General features: G+C 36.7%; 1 protein-coding gene across 1 annotated transcript in view; it reads right to left on the bottom strand.

Annotated features, from left to right (window-relative positions):
* Positions 1–1,028: 1,028 nt before the first annotated feature.
* Positions 1,029–22,957, bottom strand: part of BBS9 (Bardet-Biedl syndrome 9) — a 283,138-nt gene continuing 261,209 nt past the window's right edge. The window contains exon 23 of the mRNA XM_054645353.2: positions 1,029–4,718. Within this exon, the coding sequence (XP_054501328.2) occupies positions 4,672–4,718 (47 nt within the window). The 3' untranslated portion in view covers positions 1,029–4,671. The remainder of the gene's footprint in view (positions 4,719–22,957) is intronic.

Here is a 22,957-nt window from a genome sequence, read left to right as displayed (position 1 = left end):
CCAGGGCTTCTGCTTACTTTCATGATTTTTTACCTGATATGTAAGAATCCTTTCATTTAAAGCACCAGAATGGATATTGAAATCTTCAATATAGCAGGTTCATCTGAAAGCATGAATGCCTCTTACAGACATAGTAAATACAAACACATAGCAATATATGTAAAAGAAACATCAATCTACAGTAAGTGCACATGAAAACAAATTGGTATTCTACTCCCTTTCCTGATTGCAACGACATTAAACTCTTGGAAAATACCACAGTGTTTTAAAACAGTAATTATACTAATTTAAATCTATGTTCATGTTTCATTGTTTGTACTCCTTGATATGGCAGATGTAAAGATAGAGCAGTCAGGACACTTTGTCAGACAAGACCAGGGCAATTCAATTTGCTGGGTTATGCTTCCATCCCATCATTAACTACAGCACTTGCCATACACTTAATGCAAACAGAAGTGCAAATTATCCCTGCTGTAACCTGCTAGTCTCCTGGAAAAAAGCACATTTCCCCAGGTTAGCAGCTCCTATGCAGCAAACAACCAGCTGTCCTGCAAAGGAGGACAGAAATAATTATTCCTGATACTATTGACTATTACAATAATTTACATGACAGGGGACAAAAAAAAAAAAAAATTAGAGAGGAAGTTCAAGACTCTAAAACAAGCAACTTTTTTCACTGTTACCTAAAAAACAAACTCATGTTGAACTTGGTCTGCTAGAGTATTAGATAAATTCTCATTGAAACAATGGATTCATAAGCTTTCCTGGATGAATTTGTTAATTATAAGCCTGGCCCTATGGGCATGTGGCCTCAGATCAAGGCTCATGAAGCAGCATAATGCTGTGCAAACTTTACCTTTGAGCTGCAAAGGAGCTAAGTCACCTGCAAACAGCACATGAAGATACCACATAAATACCAGAGCAACCTCATGCTGTAAAGGAGTAAATGAAGAAAGCAACAATATAAGAAGCAAACAAAGCTGTGGGAAATTCAAGGTTAATTTCAAATGAAGAAGTGATACAGAAGCTTGGTTTCAGGAGTATGTCATATATTTTACAGCACTTTTTCACCAGTTTGGTTTGTTTTTTAGTAAATTATTTATAAACAGAAGATTCTGATAAGAAGGAAAGATATTTTTTCAATATGACGCATACTTGTAATTTTTAATTTTTTTTTTCCAATGCTGAAAGAACTTCACATAGAAATACAATCTCTGCTCAACAAATTTCAGTTTATGGCAGTAAATTACTCTTTATAAGCAATACAAGAATATTGAAATTTATCTCTAATTCTCTCTGTACAGTAAATGCTGAAGAAGACATTATAAAGGAAAGCCCAACCCCTTGAAAGCAGAGAAATAGAGAAATGCTGTTTTTCTGTGTCACAGTTGAATAATAGTTGGACAGAAGAATGAATCTGGGGCTGGAAACCACAGTCTTAGTTTGAACTCAGCATTGCGTACAAAGCCCAAAAGATGAGCAGCGTCCAGACCTCCAGATTTTGGTCATCAGAGTAGTAATTGTTTTAATCTGTTTTTCTAAAATGTAATGGCTGAAAAACAAAATTAAGGAAAAGCCACTGGACAATAACATTCTGAAAATAAACTTCTACCAAGAAAATAAACTTTAGAATTATTTACCTGTTTAACAGAAAAATATATGCTTTATGTTAGGACTTTTTTTAGAAAATGTATTTCAAAGTTCTAGATAACAAAAATGCCATGAATCACAGCATTCTTTTCAAAATGTCACAAAATTCCTTTCAGATTTATTTCAATAAAATTGTAATTTAAAATTAATTTTAGTCTTTGAGCCACTTAGCCATATGAAATCCTATTCAAATAGCTAAAAGTGAAGATAGGCTGCATATTTAAGTTGCCCAGAAGAGCTGACCAGGCATTACTATAAAATCCTGCTCAAAACAGTTTGACTGGCCACCAGTGCCTCTCTCAGCCTCAGAAACATCACTGATGAGAACCAAACAGATGGTCCCCCCAAACTAGCAATGTTTCCTTACATTCCTTACACCTCTCCAGCTTCCAAACTTCCTGTAACTGGCCTGATTTTTTCCCAGCCAAAAAGAAGTTTCTTAAAAATTCAAACTACATTTGAGAACTGCTAAGAATTACTTTACAATATTTCCTCTTAGGCTGCAGCATAAATGACTCCATTTCAATTACTTCCTTCCTCTGAATTAGATGGACTATTTGGCATTGGGGGAAAGTAAGTAATTTTTATTCAATGCAACTTTTAAATTTTGATGATACTATCAAATACTGCAATTTAGCACAATACAAAGAGGTCCTACTTTACTACGATAGACAGTTCTACCTTTTTCTTCCTTTCCCCCCTCCCCTTTATTACCAGCATATTTTCTCCTTTTTGTAAAACCTCATAAGACCTTATTTTGCAAAGCATGGAGCAGAAAAGGCAAATAAGAGTGCTTCTGAACATTACATCTTAAAATGACAGAAAATAACTTAAATAAGAGTGGATGATATAATTGACCTGAGTGCCTACTTGTCATTTACACTAAAGTCCCAACAAAGCCAGGCAGCTCTGAGCACTGGGATCACATTCAATAATGGGAATCATGACAGAGTAATATATTTCACAGAAGTCTCATAGCAGTGTACTTTCCAGCTACATTATATGTCTATAATTTAGGATTCTTTGGTCCAGGATTCTACACCATTATGGTATGGGCTTTCTGTAGTAACTGTGCTTGATTTTTTAAGATTCCCTAGTAGCCGCTGACAAGAGGACAAAAGAAGATTTGAGATCTATAGTTAACATTTAAGCCTAATAGCTACAGTAATTGATTAGTTCTCCATGGACTTTTTTGGTCACTGAGGTGTGTACAGAGACTACAGGAGATTATTTTATTGTGTAATTTTCACAGCACAGCAGGGTACCTTGACAATGGGCTGGATACCACCCTCCTGACAAAACACCACGGGGGAGGGATCCAAGTGAAGAAAACTCAGAGAGCAGAATCACTCCATAACAAGCAGGGGGTAGGATTTTTTCCTTCCTGGGAAAGAAGCAAGATTTCTGGCCCCACAATTTGTAGATAAATCTGAGATCTCCTGGGGGACAGAGTCATTTTTGTTGGGAGTTACAGCTCACTTCAGCCCTAGAGGTATCAGAGGCCTTACCCAGTTCCTTGGCTACTGAGCTATTTAATAGCTAACATGTTGAAAAAGGCTTCTTGAAACAGTTATATCGTGTACTGAGCCAGAATAGGGCCAGAGGGTTAAGCAGCAGATGCATAAGAGCTGCAAAGCTGGGGTTTTTTTTTGGGGTGGGTGGACGTAAAGAAATTGAAAGTAGACATGGAGATGATGAAGCTTGATAGCTTAAGACATTCTGAAAAATAATGTCTCCTCATTAGCCATAGATCAAGCTAGCATTGACCACAGCAACTATTACAAACTCTTTTGAAACAGCTCATAAGTGAGTTGGAGGGGCCTTTACTACAGCTAGAACACGAGCTGGTGAATCCCTGTTGAGGAAACCAACAGCAGTGGGGGATGTGGAGATGGCTCATGCACTTGCATCTACCACAAACTAAACTCCAGCTATCAGTGCATTCTGTATCTGCCATCCAAGAGACTGCAACTTGTATTTTGGTACGAACTAGCAACAGTTGTTCAAATGCCTGTTTATACACTTGATCCTGGTCTCATTTATTTTCAGTTCCAAGTGTTTTTCAGTAGTATCTCAACTCACTCTCAGAAATCCAGACATGAACCTGACTCTTCCAAATTCTAGGCCAAGTTTGCCTCGGTTGCTGGGTGTTGTATTTCAGGCACCTTGCACGGGCCTGACCTTGAGAAGGCAAATACTCAGAACTTTCAAAATACACAACACCCAAAGCACCCTCCAACTGGATTAATAAAAATGAAGGCACTCAGAAGTTGGTAGTTACTTTTGAAAATCTTAGACATAACTAGAGCAGACTAGTTGACAAGAAAAGCAGAAATCACTGGTAACCATAAAAAGATCCATGTGTTGCTGTGCTCAAGGTACTTACAGTGTAAACTTTACTCCCATTCATAGTGGCATAGTTAATGGCAAAAGGGTTTGCCCTTTATGTCCAGTAACCATATTTTACGCTATATCTCTAGAGAGCAGGAGTCTGTATAAGCAATGAGAGAGAGGGGAAAAGAGTTGATAGATTACCAGTTTTTCTCCTGGTGGTGAATTCAGCTGTCTGGAATCATGAATGTTAGTACAGGAGGAAACGAGATAATTATCTTTTGTCAAAACTGTGATATAACAAATGTTAATATAATCTCAAAGGGAGGTACAGTTCAGAATATCTTTTGAAAAGACAAAACATATCGTGAAACAAAGTTTGCTTTTAACTATGTATAAACAGTCTTTGATCAATCAACTGAATCCTTAGAAAGGGATGATATATCACAAAACACAACAAAACACCCCTACCACAGTTGGGTAAGTGCTTAAACTTTGCTCACAGAAAGGATGATAGCAGTTGGCAGGGAGACCCAACCAAATTATTAGAGCGGAAATTTTTTGTTTTTATATAAATTAGCACAGTTCTCTCCTTCTGAAAGCTGTAATCACTGCAGAGTAAAATGGATTGGTAGTGCTGCATTATAAATGCATCTGGCATCAGATAGAATTTTTTCCTGAGGGTTGTCGTCAGAGTTCATGGCTTTTTGTTTCCTCTTCTGCATCCTCAGACAGACCTGTAAAGCAAAAACGAGATGCTTAAAAATTTAGTGCAGTTGGCAACTACATGCACTATATTGTTGATTCTATCACTTTGTGAAAGCCTTGGTTATAGCTGGAGGAAACAATTTATTACATGCAAAACACTTAGGATAAAAATGCTTAACTTGCAAATTCAAGTGCTCACAAGTTCAGAAAATAAAAAAAAAATACAATAAAGGCAATTTCACATCAGCTTTTCTATACACATCATGGACGATAACAGTTGAAACTACAAAATCATGGACTACATTCGCACTAGAAAAAATGACAGAGAACAACTGGGCATATGATCTGAGACACAGTTACTCCAATTTACTACTTGCATTTATTCTGTCCCTTTTTGTGGGAAAAAAATGACAATACAAGTTGCAAAACAATAGAAAATTGAATGTATACACTCATTAACAAGGAAATAATTAGATATATATGTATAAAGATAGATAGATAGATAGATAGATAGATAGATAGATAGATAGATAGATAGATAGATAGATAGAAAGAAAGAAAGAAAGAAAGAAAGAAAGATATATATATATATATATGTAGTATAGACATATGACTATCAGCTTGGGCAAGAGGAAAATAGCCATACTCTTACATTGAAGGTAACTTCTGCTATAAGCCAAGAGAATGAGTTTCCCATTTTCAAATATTAGTTCAAGATATTAATCAATCTTAGATAGGATAATAATCTTAGCAATAATGAACCTGACAGAATTTGAAAAGGGGATAGGGACTCATAGAAAGTTGCTTCAAATATCTAGGAAGAAAGAAAACAGTGGATGATCACACAAATTTTTACACACACATACTTGAATCACTAAAATTAGAAGTTGTTATTCCACCCAGAAGCTTCTTACATATGCACTCTTAGTTTAGATTGAAAATTATTTAAATCCTTTTCTAATTAATTTAAGCAATCCAAAATAAATTGGCACTATCTCCAAATTATATATGACTAATAATAAAATAACACACAGATTTTATTAGGTTTGTTTTGATATGCTTTTTTTCCTTCTTATCTGAAGAAGGCTAAAGTCCCTCTACATACAATGAAATGATCCAGCAGGTCAGCAGAATAAAAATGTGAGCATCCAATGTTCTAAACCAAAGCCACCAGTCTCCCGTCAGCCTAATTGCTTTTACAATCATGTTCACACAGAATTTAGCACCAACAAACTACATAAAATTAAATCCATGTGCTTTCATTTAGATCTGTGCAATTTCACATGATCAAAACAATCTAGATTTATTTTCCAGCTTTTATTTTACACTTCCAATGTTTTTGGTGCTTGGGGATTTTAGAATTTACAGTGGTTTTCGTGGGTGATGGTACTAAACTGAACAAATGTTAGCTCAAGCCTTGAGATAAAAAGACTAAAGCAGTAACATTTCGGCAACAGCTGGAAGCCCAAAGCCCTGAGGGTCTGAGAAGTTCCCCTTACTGATGTTGCCACTCTTTTTTTTAAGGACAATTAAAAGTCTCATGTTAAGAGCTGACTTGGGGTTCCAAAGGTCAGCCCTCGAATGGCCATTCCTTTGTTCAAAGCTCTCATCACGCAGCCCACGCTGGGATGCCAAAGGACCAGCAGCAGGTCCCATCTTGTTTCATCAGTGATCATGGGGAAGGAGGTAGGTAGCATGATAAGGAAACTTGTGGATTATAGGAAACCAAGATGAGGTACAAACATTGAGGAGGAGAAAGAAATATTGCTCTAGGACCAAAAGATTAACAAATATAAGGTAGAGGGGATACCGCTTGAAATGCACCATGGAAGTAACAAACTTTAACTTTTTCCACTGTGCTACTTCTGCAGAGCTTTCCTCAGCAAGTATCTGTGTTTAAGTTGTGCACTGGCAGTGAAACACTCACCATGTAGCTCAATGCAGTGTAGAAACCAGTGCAAAGCTATAGTTAACACTGTTCCTAACTACATAGCTTTGTTGAGCTGTTTGGAGATCTGCCTAAAAAAAGTACCTGAGAATATCTTGATTTCACACCATAGTCAATGAAAATAGTGCCAGAATTATGAAACTGGCTGCTGCATGCTCCTATACACATAGGAGAACACACACAAAATCTGAATGTCCACAAGCTGGACACACACAAAATCTGAATGAGAAACAGAAAAAAAGGAGTTTGGACTATGGTCAGCTCTTTGTACCCAAAAAGAATGGTTGCAGATTTACCAGAGACCAAGAATTTACCAACTCTGCATTGGTGTTGCACATTTAAGCCATGACACTGCCACTGCACAGTGCCCTCAGCCTCCTGACATTTGAGGACTGGCTGGCTACTGGACCTCTAAGAAGCATAACAAAACAGAAATTAAAGAAAGGAGGCTTACAAAAATATCTGGGGGAAAAAAAAACTCTCAATGAAAAAAAAACCCTCTCAAAGCTATATCATAATGCATTTTTTTTCCTTTGTTAGGCTGAAAACATGGCCTGTTAAAAATTAAAGTGTAATGATAAACTTACCAAAAAAAATTCTTTGAGACAAAAAATAGTGCCCAGAGCCCAAGACACTGCCTTCAAAATCTGTTACTTCCCTGACATTAACTTCTTACAAGTAACCCTTGTGTCTATTTCTACAAATTGCTGTGCCAAAGTGAACCATGAATGGTTACTTTCACGAAAAGCCATGGATCCACTAAATCTAACACATTTACTGTAATTACTGGCTGGCAGAACTGAAGTCACAGAGAAGGATTTACCCTGGTTTCACACAAGTTTGCACAACAGCCCTGTAGGCTCCAGCTATAGGGAACCTGGAATACTTCTGCATGGATCAAAGAACTACTACATGAGTAACTGTGGGAGAGGTGAGCTGACAGGTGAGGCACAGACTGCAGCTATTTTTATTGTGCAACTCCAAAATGGGAGGCAATGCAGAATCAGGAAAATACTGCTTGCAATAACCAGCCTTCCCACCTCTACCCGGTATTTTTTCTGACATGCAACTTTTATTAGTCATCGAAGAGAAAAACATAAATGTCACGTTGATGTAACTGGCACATTCTACATTGTAGCTGATGAGATAATTAACATCAGAGAAGTATCTCATTAGCATATTCCAACAAGCTTAGGCAGATCCTAAAAAATACCAGGTATAAATATAAATTCTGAAGATTAAGGCTTCTTTACCTCATTTATCAGGGGAAAAAAAGCTTCCTTTCATCTTCATATCCCCCATTATGAAGTTCTCTCTGTTTTACAGAGCATCCAAAAATCCTATCATACCAACACTGGTCTGAGCACATACACACAGAGAAATGTATATGGAAAGGTTTATGTCTCTGTTTATTAACACAGCTACAAACTGAGAAGCTGCTTTTGGAAATGATCATGATAAGTTTTAACTCAGCAGTAGGCAACTCCAAGCACCTCCAAGAGCTTTTGGAGTTCAGTTTTCAAAACAGAGCCAGAATACATGATTATATTAATATCCCGATTTGTAACATGAGATGGAGGATATTTCACACCAAGAAAGTCACTTAAATCCCTCAAATGCCATGTATTTGTCAATTAGCACCCTCAAGAAAGCAGCTTCTATAAACAAAGACACAGAATACTTCAATCATGTTATTCACCTCTTCAAAAGCATGACTTAATACACACATATCCATTGAGTCACAGAAAGTTCATTTGTAGATCAAAATGTACTTTTGAGGCTTGAAAACCAAGTTCAAAGAAAATCAGTTACAGTTACAGAAGCACCAAAGACAGCAGAAAACCCCCAACTTTCCTGGGATTATTATTCATGCAGTTAGAAGAAAAAAAAAAAACAAAAAACCCAATGACACATTTAAAGGGAGAGATGATATTTGAGCATGATGGCAGTAGGGAGGAGAAAGAATCATTTTCTGTAGTCATATATTGTTCACACTCAGCATGATGCTGTAAGGTTTAAAGATGTTCAGGTTAAATAATTAGGCAATGGAAGAAACTACCCAGGGAGGTGGCTGAGTCAGGGATATGGGAAGTTTGCAGAGATAGGGCAGATGAAATCCTAGTGGGGATAGTGAAAAGGAAGATACACAGGTTTTGAATTGGATGACCTAAAGGATCTTCTCCAATCCTATCATTTATGCTGCTATGATTCATGCTGAGGAGAACATTTTGGACCCTTATGAATTACTGGCTGAGTTTCCTGGATACTATTGTACATTAGTCTACTCTAAAGCATGCATAAAACTAAGTCAAAGTTGGCTTTGAAGTGTTTGATCTACAATATCCAATACTTCCAGTCTCTTTTTCATACAGTGACTCAGAAAAGAGCTGTTATAACAAGACAAAAGTTATTTTGAGTTCAGATTAGGTTAGAAAAGGGAGGCACTCTGTTCTTCAGCTATTCCCACCTAAAAGAGGAAAAAACCCACCCCGTCTCATGGCCTAATGGTCAGTATTGCTATTTCTAGACCTGACATAAGACAGCTTTAGAACAAACTAGAGCTTTAAAGTAACTGTTTTTCATAAAATTTTGGATCCAAAACTAAATGTTCCAAATGACCAAAGTTAATAGCCTTTTGCTTTTTTGTTAACAAAAGATGACAGATTTTTCCCAGCACCTTTAAGTCATATTTCTGAAAATCATAATTCTTCTTTCAAGAAGGCCCATCTATTCATTATTAATAATTTTCTTTTCATTAAAAACTACTTGAGGAAATGTATACCACTTCCTTTTTCTTAGTATTTAACCTTCATTCTGTAAACACAATCCAAAGGGCTTTTCAAAAATTGAGGAAAGCACCAGTCTCGCTTATCAAACAGACACAGTTTAGTAAGAGTGCAAAATAGATTACTCTAAAATCAACAAGCTACAAATTTTCCTGTACTGCTTTAATGGGAGAAACTGGACTTCATAGGTATTCTGTATCACTTTTAATGGGCTAATAAGCTGAGAGGAGCCCCAGCATTGCCTCCCCAAGTCACCAGTGAGTCACTGACCACTACACACATAATTTAAAAATGCTCAGATTTTTGTATCAGGAAGTGGAGTGATGGTAGCTGAATAAGTGGGAAGCATGGCTGACTCATTTATGAAAGAATTGTGTAAAACAAATAGATTTGTTTTTCATTTAGTGTGACTGAGAGAAAGGGCTTCATTCAGTGAACTTTGCTTTGTCCTAAGGGACCATATACATCACAGGGTGGATAATGTGAAACAACCATTTCCACCCCTGTAAATGTGCCCCCCACTAACTGCGACTAACGCGACAAATCCAACCTACATGAAGGTATCCCCTGCTACGTTTCTAAATGCCACAAAATAGCAGGGGTAGAAGGGGCAGCTCTGACCTTGGGGAAGGAGGAGGGTCTATTCCCACAAAACTCACAAAAACCTTGCTAAAGTCTTCCTTTTGTCATTCTGACTTAATAGTGGCATGTAGTAGCCATGTAACACAATGGAGTTAATAAGGAGGTAACAATGACAAAGGCAACATTTACCAAATGTTCACATAGGGTTTTTTAATTAAGTTTTAAACAACTTAGAAAGTTTTTGTGCACTCATGCCTCTAGGCATTAGCCCTCAGTATGGTTTCTTTAGGATTTTCTTCTGATTCGTATTTGGAAAATGCCCAAGACATATGAAATGATTCTCATATAAAGTTTGAAAACCAGGAAAAACATCCAGTGGCATCACTAAAATTTCCCAAGGTTCACACCTGCTTCTTCTAATGACTCCAGTTACATACACATGTAAATATAAATATAAATACACACATACACACACTCCACATACACAGAGTTGGAATTAACACATTCTCTAAGAACTAAGGAGCTGTCAAACCACCAAATCCAGCTTTTATATATATATATATATATATATAGGAGATCCAGATGAATGAGATGCTAGTTAATTTGAAGCAAAGTAGAGCTCTGTAAACAGGACTCTAATAACAGTGTTTTAAGTTCCTCTTAGGAACAACAAAAAAAATATCCAAAAATTATTACAAAGCAAACTGAGTATGCTTGTAGGATGACAACCTGTTTAAAAAACAGTCACCTACCTAAAATCATGTCAATGATCATTATTATACGAACCATAATTTTGATGAAGCCAAAATTTTGGATGAAAAATACTCATTTTCTCCAAATATCTGACATCTCACAATCACCTACCAAATCCTGGACATTTTTCCTGGAAAGTTTGCAAAGTTTTGAAAATTGATTGTTTTCATTTAGAGATGATCTCAAGAAGTCACAAATGACACATTTCAGCTGGAACTGATATTTCTTGCCCGGGAGTAAATCCTGCAGATGAGTTTGCTTTTCAGTAGCCAAACCTCCCTTCTTTCTCATTAGCTATCTGCCCTTGTCAGGGAGGTAAATTAATTCAGTGGCTTCTAAGTCAAATATGCACAATACAAATCTAAGATTTAAGTAATTATGGCCATACAAACACTGTTGCTTCAATTTATTCTTCATCATGCCTATATCTTCCCATTCACTGCAACCCACAATCCTATTAAGCTTTTCAGAAAAGTTGAGTCTTTAAGAATTTGCTTTCAGAAAAAAAAACACTTGCATCATGCACCTTGAGATTAAACAGACTATAATATATTAAAACCAGAGTCTTTTTTGTGTGGACATAGCTCTTGGCTTTTTCCTGGGGAGAAGCAATGCCACAGCAATCAGTCTTTTGCCTGCCTGATTCGTTGTGCTGTTGTGTTGACTTCCCAGACAGACGACCAGTCAGCTGACTATTAACAAATCCTTTATCTTCCATCACCATGACAGATAGGCAAAACTCCAGGGGTAGGGTAGCTTTAGGGCAAGATTTTCCACCATTTTCATATGAATAGCAGTGAATCCTGCGCCTGGAGACAATCACCCAGAGTCTGCCTGCAGGAAGATCTAAGAGCCTTCACCGATACCATATACATATATACTTATACATATATATATGCATATATAGACACACACACACACACATATATCTATTACAGGTTGGCTGCAGCTCACAATTAATGTCTTGAAGACCTACAACCTCCAAACATTCCTCATCTACATAATGTCACTTGAGCTAATACTGAGCAAACTTTTCAGCTGAGATTATTTTCATTTGAAATCTATAAATACAGGTCAAATAAAGACATAGGTCAATTTTCTGCTGAATTTATCAGAATTATTTGGTTAAAAATTAAATAACTACAGCATTTAAAAAAAATTAAAAATCCTTTGAATCTTCATTTCACACTGAAGCATTGCAAATAAAATTCCTTGAAAATATATATATATATACACACATATTTAAAATAAGTTAGTTGATATGAAGTCTAAGTGAAATACTTCATTTGAGGAGAAAAAAAAGAAACCTGAATAAATAATTGGAGCTTGCCCCAAAAAAACAAATTGTCCAATCTTTTTTTTCTTCAAGCCAGAAACTTTTAAAAAACCCAAAACCAGCCAGCTATTCACAGACCTCTACTCTTGTTAGTGTGTACCTGTAACTTAAGTAAAAAAAGTGCAGTTATTCTCTTAATATGCCTGATATCATTGTTAGAATGAAGCTTTCAACAAACTTATTTATGATACATCCATATAAAGTACAGGCAGCTTTAGCCAACACCATCTTCAGTAAAATATAGAATAAAAAGTCTACTAAGTTTATAGTGGGGGAAAAAAACCTCACTTTTTTCTTGAATAAAGAGTCTGGTACAAACTTGCATTTAGAGCCTGTGCTGTGCTTCTTGAATGAGTTTAACTTGTCGGGCCACAAAACTCAGTACATTATGTACTTTGCACATAAACATCAGTTTCTCCAGTAGAGATTTCCAGCGTGTCCATTACAGCCCATGGCTCCTCAATACCAGAAAGATATAATCAAATAGAAGAAATTCAAAAAGAACAGCATAAATTATTGTGTGATTTTGTAGAAAACAGAAGAGAGGGGGAGAAACAAAATAGCTAAAGGCAGAGCAACATTAGGAATTGTTCAGTAAAACAGATATGAAAAAGGATCAAGAAAATGAAGTCAAGGAAAGGAATATTCAAAGCTGCTTTAATGTCATGTATTTTCCCTGGGGAAGTAGTGGAAGCCACATGGCTTATGACATTTGCAAATTAGTACCACAATGAAGACGAAAATCTGGTGGTCAGGGAGATGGTCAAGCTGATATAACAAGAGTTTTCCATTTCTAACTTCTATTATTGTACAACAGATCTGAGGTGCTACAAATTCCTAAGTGCTGTGTAATATTCACAGAAACATCAGCTTTTGCTTACCATCAAGTATTCAGCAACTGAATACTCTTCAGTACGTTGCTCCTTGTTAAAATGGAACATTACAGTGCAAATGATAAAATCATATTCAAGATTTCCATGGATTCTTCTGGAAATAACATACAACAGGATTTTACCATTTGATGTCATTTTTCCTTTGGAGTCTTGTGGGAAAAAATACTTTGGTAGAGAAGTAGGTTTGAAGAAAAATGTGTTAATAATAAAAAAAAAAAAGCAGGAAAAACTACTTTTGTATAATACTTTCCAATCTTGAATTTCACACATTTTTTTTAAGCTACAGTATATGAGAAAAATGCTTTCAGGAGGTTTTTCCAGAATGCAATCTTTTGATAAGTCTCAGGGTTGGCTTAAAAGCAAAAGAACAAAATAAAAAGAGCCTGTACTAAAGTAACAGATTAAATGTCTTACAAACGGACACTTAACTCCTTTCTATTGCTCACCAACATTCTCAATCTGCTTTTTCTCGTTGTTGTCTTGGGGTTTTTTGGTGCCATTGCCCCTTTTCATTAAATCTTATATTTGCAAATGCAAGGGGTGATTTTTGAGGGAGGGAGTGGCAGTGTGTAATAGAATCACAGAATAGGTGAAGTTGGAAGGGAACCACAAGGATCAAGTCCATCACGTCCAACTCCGGCATGAAAGCACTTTGTAGTTTTTATCTGATATGTTTTCTAAACTGTCTTAATATCTCAATATAATAAAGACCTCCTTATATTCACTACTTTCCCACTGCTAACAGTCTTCTCTCACACAAATGGAAGTGAGTTACCTCCTGCTACACCCCTGAATATTTCCAGGCATATTTGGCTATATGGGAACTATATAATGGGAATTTCAGTACTCACAACAAAAGTAACTATAATGGGAATTTCAGTACTCACAACAAAAACAGCAAAGCTACTCAGATTTGATGATCCAATTAAGGATTCTTATAGCCCAAAGCTGAAGAGCAACTAGAAAGTTCTGTGTCCTCCAACCTCACACCAATCAGAACCAGAAGGAGGGCAGCACTTTGTGGGACTGAGCCTTTTATCACCTCCAGAAAGAGAGTAGAAGCCAACACACCAGCATCTAAGGCTTGGAATGATGAAAGTAACAGTTTTAAATGTATTATGGATTTTCTCATGGGCTCAGGAAGCAATAAAAACTAAGTACAGTCAGACTGCAGGAAACCAATATAGCTTTCATAATTTTTTGTGACTTTAGGGAAAACATGCTCAACTTTTATAGACAGCTAGTTCAGTATTACAAATTTTCAGGAAATGTCACTGCTATGGGATTCCCACAACAAATGCAGGTTATGTTGAAATTACTGTTTTCTGCAAGGACACTGCTCAAAATAAATTCCTGTCATGTAAATGGTGTGAATTTACAATGCAACACAACTCCTTGATCACAGGCTTTTCACAGAACCAGATACAAAAGATGCTAGGAAAAGCAAGATTTCATTCTGGTGGTTATATAACATTGACTATTGATTAAGACGGTAAGTGCCTGAATAAAGCTAAGAAAGCAAAGACAAACATGCTAAATCAAAAAACAATCCTTAAAGATCTAATAAGATTAAAAAATTCCAGAAAATACACTGAAGTGCAAGGAGAAGGAGACCTTTTGTTGTGCAGTGTTTCAATTTATCAATCAGTGCAGTTCTTTCCAACTCTGGAGGAAGTTTAGAAAACATCAGTGGCTTGGCACATTTTAAAACAAAGTGCCAAATTCCAACATAGTTAAAGGGTATACCACAGATAGTTTAAAAAAAAATAAAAATCCTTGATTTAAGGTCAGGTACTGTAAACACTTACTGTGGTTTATGCATAAGTAATTCAACTCAACTTAAGGACTCCTGTAGGAATTCTCACACATGTAAATGCATGCAGTCAAGCCTAATTTTCATACTATACAGTCTTTTAACCTGCCAACTAGTTTTCTCTTTTTAGTCTGATGAGTAGTATAACATTACCAATTAAATATTATTAATTAATGCAAACAGTGATCTCTCTTAAAGTATGAAATTCAGGTTTCCCTGATAACAAAATCAATTTAGTAACAATTTTTTTCTTTTTTAATCTTTTATACTTTACTGTGCCCATGACTTGCGAGTAATGTTGATATGGGGTTTTTGTGGGAGGTTATAAGTCTAAGAAGAATCTGGTGACATCACCCGAGGAAATGCCTAAGTCCTATATTACATTTAACTCAATACAATTTTGTTTAAATCTTTTGAGACAGAACAGCATCTGTTTCCTAAGAAAGTGTTCTCAAAGGAGTCTCTGCTTTTACACATGGCAGTTCTGATCTCTCACTGCAGGAGAGCTTTACATCAAAGTTCACAAAAGCTCCAAAAGCTCCATTGGAGCCTCTCAAGGTGATACTTTCAGCAAAATTATAGCGAGAGAAATGTTACCGAGAGACATTTTGTTACAGCAAAATTGAAATTCAAATACAGTAGATGAAGATTTATCAAAATGTAGACATATTCCTACTGTGCCTGCCCATTATCTGTTCTATGAGGACATTATAGTAAGCTGGATGTTATTGCTTCTCTCCCAGTGCATTTGCAGTTTACAAATTACAGGTCTTGTTGCTGCAACCAGGGATATTGTTTGGAAGAAACATTTTGAAAGGAGCTGTGAGTTAAGGTATAGACCAGTTTTGGTTTAATCCTTACTTGCAACAGTGAGAGCGTTTTGCAGCCTCTCATCCATGAAATCACACTAAACAAGAAAATAAACATCATCCTCACAGTATTTTCAGCTAAAGGTGCAAAGATATGAAATGACCTGAATGAAACAGGCCAGCAGAAATGCATGACTGAACGACTGAAAACCACTCATTCAAGCGTGAAGATAACAAGGTTAACCCATAGGCGATGAACAAGGAAACAGCAAAACATATGAACAACAACATGTATCAAATTTTTAAATAAACTGTTTAAAGTAGCACCTACTCTTCTCTCATGCCTTTCAGAAGGCAATAAAACTGTTGAAGCACTGTTGAAATAGATCCCTGTATTAGAATCCAAATTCAATGGGTTGCTGTATGGACTACGCAGCAGCTCAAGACAGATGGTTCCTTTAGGCATGGTGGAATAGGCTTAACACAGCCATATCTTCTGCACCCACACAGGAGAAATCAAACTGTGCCATCAGCAATAGTATTTGCCTAAAAGATTCCATAGCTTTTACCAGCCTGAGTTCCTGTGCAGTAGCTTGGAAAAGGATTGCCAATCATTTTAACAAGTAACAGATTTTAAAAAGAATGAGCTGTTCTCATATTTATTACCATCATACATAAGATGATAAGCTAAATGACTTTATATTTGTAAATCTAAAGTGGATCTACTGAGATACCTATCTTCAGATATGCTGCAATACTGCTTCCCCTTCAAGCCAAGGCTGTCTTAAATGACACCATAGAAATGCTCCTAATACTTTTTTTACCTTCTAAATCCCAGGATTTCCAGGATCAAAATGCCCTCTCCCTTTATTCTTTCTCTAAATCTCATCTAAAAATCCCTTTATCTGGCATATGATGCTATCTTCATCAGACAATGCCAGACCTGGCATACTTCAAGCCTCATCTGTTTTTCCAGGCTCCTCCAGGAAAGGCAAAAATATATGAGGAAGAAGATAAAGTCTGAATAGAGTTTGAAATAAATCCCTCTCTCAGTGAGATCTTTTTGTATCATTTTGACACACTGAGCTCTTTATTGGACTCAATGACACACTGAGCTCAATGGTTGGACTTGATGATCTAAAAAGTCTTTTCCAACTCAGACGATTCTATGCTTTTATAATTCTATTATTAGTGCAATCTACCTAAAACTTTGGGTGTAGACTATTATAAACAGGAATAAATAATTTTAATTAACTGACTGATGGAAATAATACAAGGCCCCGCCATATCTTTCTTAAAGGCCCTGGCTCATTTGTCCACAAAGCACATCATCTACTTTCTTAATCAATGGGCACTCAAATTCATGACAGGAACTGGCATTGGCCTTCAGGGTGGGAACAAAAGTGACCCTCAAAGCTCAATGTGATTATGAGTCAACTGAAGTCGTGAGTCAACAGCAGTCTGTTGCTGATTGACTCTGCCTCACCAGTAGGTGTTACTTCAGCCATTAATGCAGAGTGCTGTATGGCTGCAGGGATACGCATGCCTGCCAAGGTACATAAAAAACATCCAAACCAAACTAAAATCTGCCAGGTCCTGAAAATATCATGTAACACCCTGCCCTGTATCTACAACAGCATCCAAAGTAATGTTTGGGAGAGCTGACCACGACCACACCCATCCCTGTGTCTGCTCTGCAGCCTGAAGGCTTTTCATTGACGGCCGTTCCACTTAATCATTCAAAGCGATGCTTGGCCATTTGATTGCTGTGATTTAACACAGTAATAACAATAATCCAGACTATGCTTAAACCACTCATAGTACTTCCAAAACTGTTTATTAGCATTGGCTTCTGCTTTACTAGCTATTTTCAACACCCTTAATACTGAAGTTCCTCCTCTGGCACCTCCAAGAAGGCCAAGAGTATATGAAAAAGGCTGCCTTATTTTTTGTTTGACTGAGTAGTTGATAACTGCACTTAACTTCACAGTTTATTTATTTAACCTCCGCTCAAGCCATCTAAAATGCCCGGTGCATTTCAACTTCAGGTCCAAGACAGAACTGTATACAGAACACAGTCTCTTTCATTTCCCTCTTGAAATGAGATTCAATAGCTCCTCTTCAACCCATGAATCAACTGCAAGGCCCTAATTTAATAATCCCATCCTTTTATTGCAATCACTGTCTGAAAATTCAGGCGCTCACACTCAACACCTCCAAGCAAAGCATCAGACACACCAGACTGAGGACTTCTGTCATGCTTTGACTAAATCCTGTCTTTGAGCTAGTTCTTTCCAACTGGTGGCTGAGACTCTTTGTGAAGACCTCCACAATGGGAAGCTCTCTACTGACAGTTTATTCTGTCATAGTCTTTCAGCACATGACACACGTTCCATGGACTGGAACGGCTTCTTTCTTAATGCATGAGTCTCATCCTTCTTCACAGAAGAATTCACAGGAACTGAATGCATAATTTAAGACTTGTACCCCAACAGAAGCTAACATTTTTTCAAGGAGCCATTAAGATTGGACAAAGAAAAGGGCATTTTCACTTAAAAGTAGGTTTTTTTCAATGGGCAAGTCACAAGAGCAATAGATAACAAAACAAAATTATTTTTTTGTTGAATATCTCACATGGGTTCTCTGAAAAACACCCTCTGTTTAAAATATGCACTAACATTTTTATCAAAATGTTTTTAAGAAACTTACACAACTTTTCTTGTCTGTACAAACACAGTACATAAAAGGCAGAACTATGTATTCTTTCATCTATACACAATAAGAAAGAACAGCGTTTCTCTGGGAGACTTTTATGCTGTAAATCCAGTGCTTATAAAATCAGTGTAATTGAAAGAAGGTGGGATGCAGCACAAGGGTTTCTCTTCGCTCTAAGTGTACAGTTCAGCTCACTCAAATAATAAAAACTCTATGCATATTCAGTCTTATACTTCTCTTAAAGTGAGGCCCCTTGATTGTGCCAAATAACGTGTTGTCCAACTTGGACCAAACTGAGAACACTAAGCTCATTTTCCTAGTGAACTGTGCTGTACTTGTGTGATTTTTACATTACAAACAGACATGATCTATAAGAAAAAAGAAAACTTTCTAAAGTCAGCTTTCTTCAAATTCCTTAGATTACTGGTGAAAACTTAAAGGATAATATACTTGAGATTAAAACTGAAAAAGATTATTATCATGATGCAAATATACCTATACAGTCATATATCATTAGGTAATCATGTACATACTTATATTCACTCTGCCAAATTCTGCACCATCACCATTATTTATATTTGATCTGATAGCTGGAAGACACTCCTTAGACCATTTTCTTTAAAACTGTAAACAGTAGATAGCATCATCTTTTACAGTCATTAAAGATTTACAAGTTGCTAACAAAACTTTTACCACATTCATTTCTTGCTAACTTAAAAGAAGGAAGAAGATAAAAGGACAACTTGCATCTCATTATATTGAATTGCAACATTGAGAAAGAAAAACAAAGATGACAAAGCAGAGGCTTACATGGTAAATCTGCTGATTGTTGAACATATTGAGATAAAATAAGAGCCATAAATCAACTTGAAACACTTGGAAGTATTAAAAAGACCAGGTAACTTTCTAGTGTCTTTCATTCTTCCTACTTCAAGTTAACTATTTTCATAAAAAACTCCTACATTTGGCTCATGGCGGATATCAAACACTAAAATTAGGGGTGACTGTAAAAACAGCTTTTTACTTTGAAATCTGACTTGCCAAGGAGCAAAAATGCCTTTGCAAAGGCAGTTCTTCTGAGACCTGAATACAACACTGAAGTACTAAGAGGCCAGATCAACAAAATCAGAATTTTTTTAAGGCTGACTTTCAATACTGGTACTGGACATACATATATATATACACACACATACACACACATATATATGTGTGTGTGTATAAGTAAATACTTGGAGCTATGCAGTCTGCAATTGCAACTCAATTCCGGAAATGGAATGCTTGCATTATGGAAAATGTTGGTATTTGCTATATCAAAACATGTAAATAAGGCAAATAAAGAATCTTTTTATTAAGTTTCAGATCGGCAATGCTACAATACAGAAATTAAAAGCTCCAATTCTGATTCCTGTATCTGATTTTTTTGTCAGATTTACATACTTCCTCTCCCACAGTTTGCCCAGCTAAAGCCACCTAAGTTTTCTCTCATCTCACCTCACAGCAGCTTTCACATCTACTAATTTCTTCCCAAGCAAGAACCACAAATTAGGCTGCTTTTGAGGTAAGGCCATACTTATTCAAATTCATATTAAACCAAACTGCTGACCTAAAGTCATTATTTTTGAGCCTTCCTTCTAGTAATCTGAACTTCTCCTTTATACCCATCTGGCAACTTCTACAAAAACTCTATGAAATTATATATTTTTGAGAAGTTTATCTCTCTTCATGAGAAACTGGCCATGAGGGTTGAACAAAGGCGAGGAGATAACACAAATCAACAGTCCTGGTTACGTAAGGTTTCAAAACAGATTAAAAATTAAAGGTATTTTTGTTCAATACAAAACAACTGGATGGAAACCATTTTGAAATTATAATTTTGATATGTTCTAGCTCAATAAATCCAAATGCCCCATTTCCATAAATCAAATTTCTTCATGTTAAATGAAAATAGATGAACTTTGAGCTTGGCTTCCTACAATCTACGTCTCAGAGATATTCACTGAAGCTGTGTGAAAAAGTTTATGTAAATTAATTCACCACTAATTTCCATTCAGTGGGGAAAAAAAAGGTATTGACGATTTTCCCTTTTTTAAATGAGAAATTTTGGAGAACTAAAGAACCCTTCAAAATCAAAAGTCACACCATGACATTTAACTACATATATGACTTGGAAAATCGTCCATGAGGAAGCACTTCTAAGTTAGAGGCTGGTATTAAACTTAAAAAATAACCCTATGATTTTGCCACCAGTCACACATTAAAGAGCAATCATAATTTAAAAAGCAGAGTCAAATCAATACTTCTAAAAATTCCTTCCTGACTGTAAATTTTCTGTAAAAGGATTGTACTGAAAGATGCATCATTTGAAGAGAGGAAGAATCAACACCATTTGAGATGCCCAATTTTTACCCTCACATTTCTGCAGTACAGAGCATGGGGCTCACAAGCCCCATATGTATGAACAACACCCTGGCAGGATCGGACACCTCCATGCTCGTGTACAAACCAAGTGCCAGCACTGGAGACCCCACATGTCCTGAGCACAGACAGCCCTGCAGCCCCCATGAGATGTGACCAGGAGAGCTGTAACCCCTCTGCTCACCCTTCTGGCCCTCAGCCGCTCTCAAGGCACAGAGAAGATTTCAAGGAAAAAGGTGGAAACCAATTTTTGTGGGTTGTTGCCCACAGAATAAAGGAGAAAACAGGAATCTATGCGGCAAAAAATTTCCCAGTAAGGGTTTGCAAAACAGGTGCTCATTTTCAAAAGGAAACAATGAGGTTTTGGGTTTTTTGATTTTTTTAAACATATAGCTCTGGATGAAGACTAAATTGAAGTCCTCATCCTCAGAAGTGTAAGAATGATTTGCAGTTCTTTCAGCTGCTACCATACAACCCTACAGGTGCACCACCAAAGTGACACTTTAATGGATCAGTGGGGAAAGGACCATGTAGTTATGCATCTGACACATGCACAGCAAACACAGAGCACCTCTGTGTCAGTGAAAAAGAAAACCTGCTGGAGGTAAACTGAGCAGAATTTGTCTATTTTAAAGGAATACTAGGTATTATTTAGCAGCCTTTAGAATGCTGCTGTTCACTGGGGGACACCACTTCAGGAAACAAAGCATGGTAACATGAAAACATATGCAAGCCACCCTCACTTTTCACAGATTTTAAAGAACAAAAGGGCTTCAACTATGATGTTCTCAATACAACCATCTAGTTGGATGCCTGGAACAATAATGAATATAGAATTTCATCCAATAATTTACTCAACAAACCCTTAACTTCAAGTTGAGCTTTTTGAAGTAAAAATTTCAAGTGAAGAATGAATCACATCTGTATGGAAGTTATTCTTCTCTGCCCAAAATTTTTCTTTATTTCTAGGTCCAATTTTTTCTTGCTTCTCCTTCCAGGCATGTACATATGCAATACATTGGCTCTGAAATCATTATCTGCTTTTGTTCATCTCTACTTTACATCAAACAAAACACAAGAGGAAGTAAAAAATAGTTGTAATACTCACATTACAGAGCACTTAATCTCATGGCTAGTGACATACAAACTACAAGATAGCGATCTGGAATATAACACACATTGTCTACTGGAATTGCCATTGCTTGGATAGTGAGCTCAATTTGCCAGTACTAGAAGGATTAAGTCTAGGTAAAGCACATATCCGAGCAAATTATGCCCAACATGGACAGTTCCCTCATTTGTAGGGAGCACTTATGGAATAAAGGAGACAGAAATGACACTCACTACACTGTGCTTCTGCAGATTCAGCAGATTTTTCTCCACAGGATAAGTAATAGTCTGGTGGACTTCTCTCTCTTTTTTCCACAGTGTGTTTGAAAGCCAGATGACCTGGCTTATGCAAAAGGTTTTGCTTTAATAAGTCATTCTACAGCAAGATAATCTTCTTTATAAAATAACGGTACTTCTGTTTACCAAATTTGCTACTCTGCACATTGAAACTTTATACCAGAAGGTTCCCTGCTGATTAGGAAGGATGCTGGTGTTTTCCTCACTAGAAGGCACTGGCAGACATATTTCCCCAGAAGCCTTCAACTACTAGTTCCATAACACAGTAAAAATGGTAGAATAAGCTTTTTGTTAAGAAAGATACACACTTTAACAATAAAGAAGAAATTAGGAAAGTCAGAGGAGCAACATGTGGCGAGATAAAGACTATATAGTGTGTCTAAAAATACCAATTGTATAAAATACCAGTGTCCTAAAAATACCATTTGAGCACATGAAGTAGGAAAACAAGTAGTATGGGAATACAGTAGCACCAAGCTGCATTGGTGGAAGAGGGAAGGGCAAGACCAGTTTTGAACCATGGTGATTCTCCATCACCTCTGATGGATGGCACTGACCAAAGACTGTGGCTGGCAGTGAAACCTTCAGCCAGGCTGAAGATTAAATGGCAGGCAGGGACGCAGCAATGCAAGCTCCCTGTGGGACACTGGCTGAACTGAGGTAACAGAATTCACAGTATAAACATAACATTTCAGAAAAATATCATTTTACCATGTTCATCAACAAACCAAGAACAATACCAGGAACACAGTTACACCCACATCCACATCATCTTTTACCATAGCCTCAAATCCTCAAGTCATTCCTGGCA

The sequence above is a fragment of the Agelaius phoeniceus genome, chromosome 1, assembly GCF_051311805.1.
Source record: "Agelaius phoeniceus isolate bAgePho1 chromosome 1, bAgePho1.hap1, whole genome shotgun sequence".
NCBI lineage: Eukaryota > Metazoa > Chordata > Aves > Passeriformes > Icteridae > Agelaius > Agelaius phoeniceus.
The sequence above is the reverse complement of the archived record's forward strand: the minus strand, read 5'-3'. Positions and strand labels throughout refer to the sequence as shown.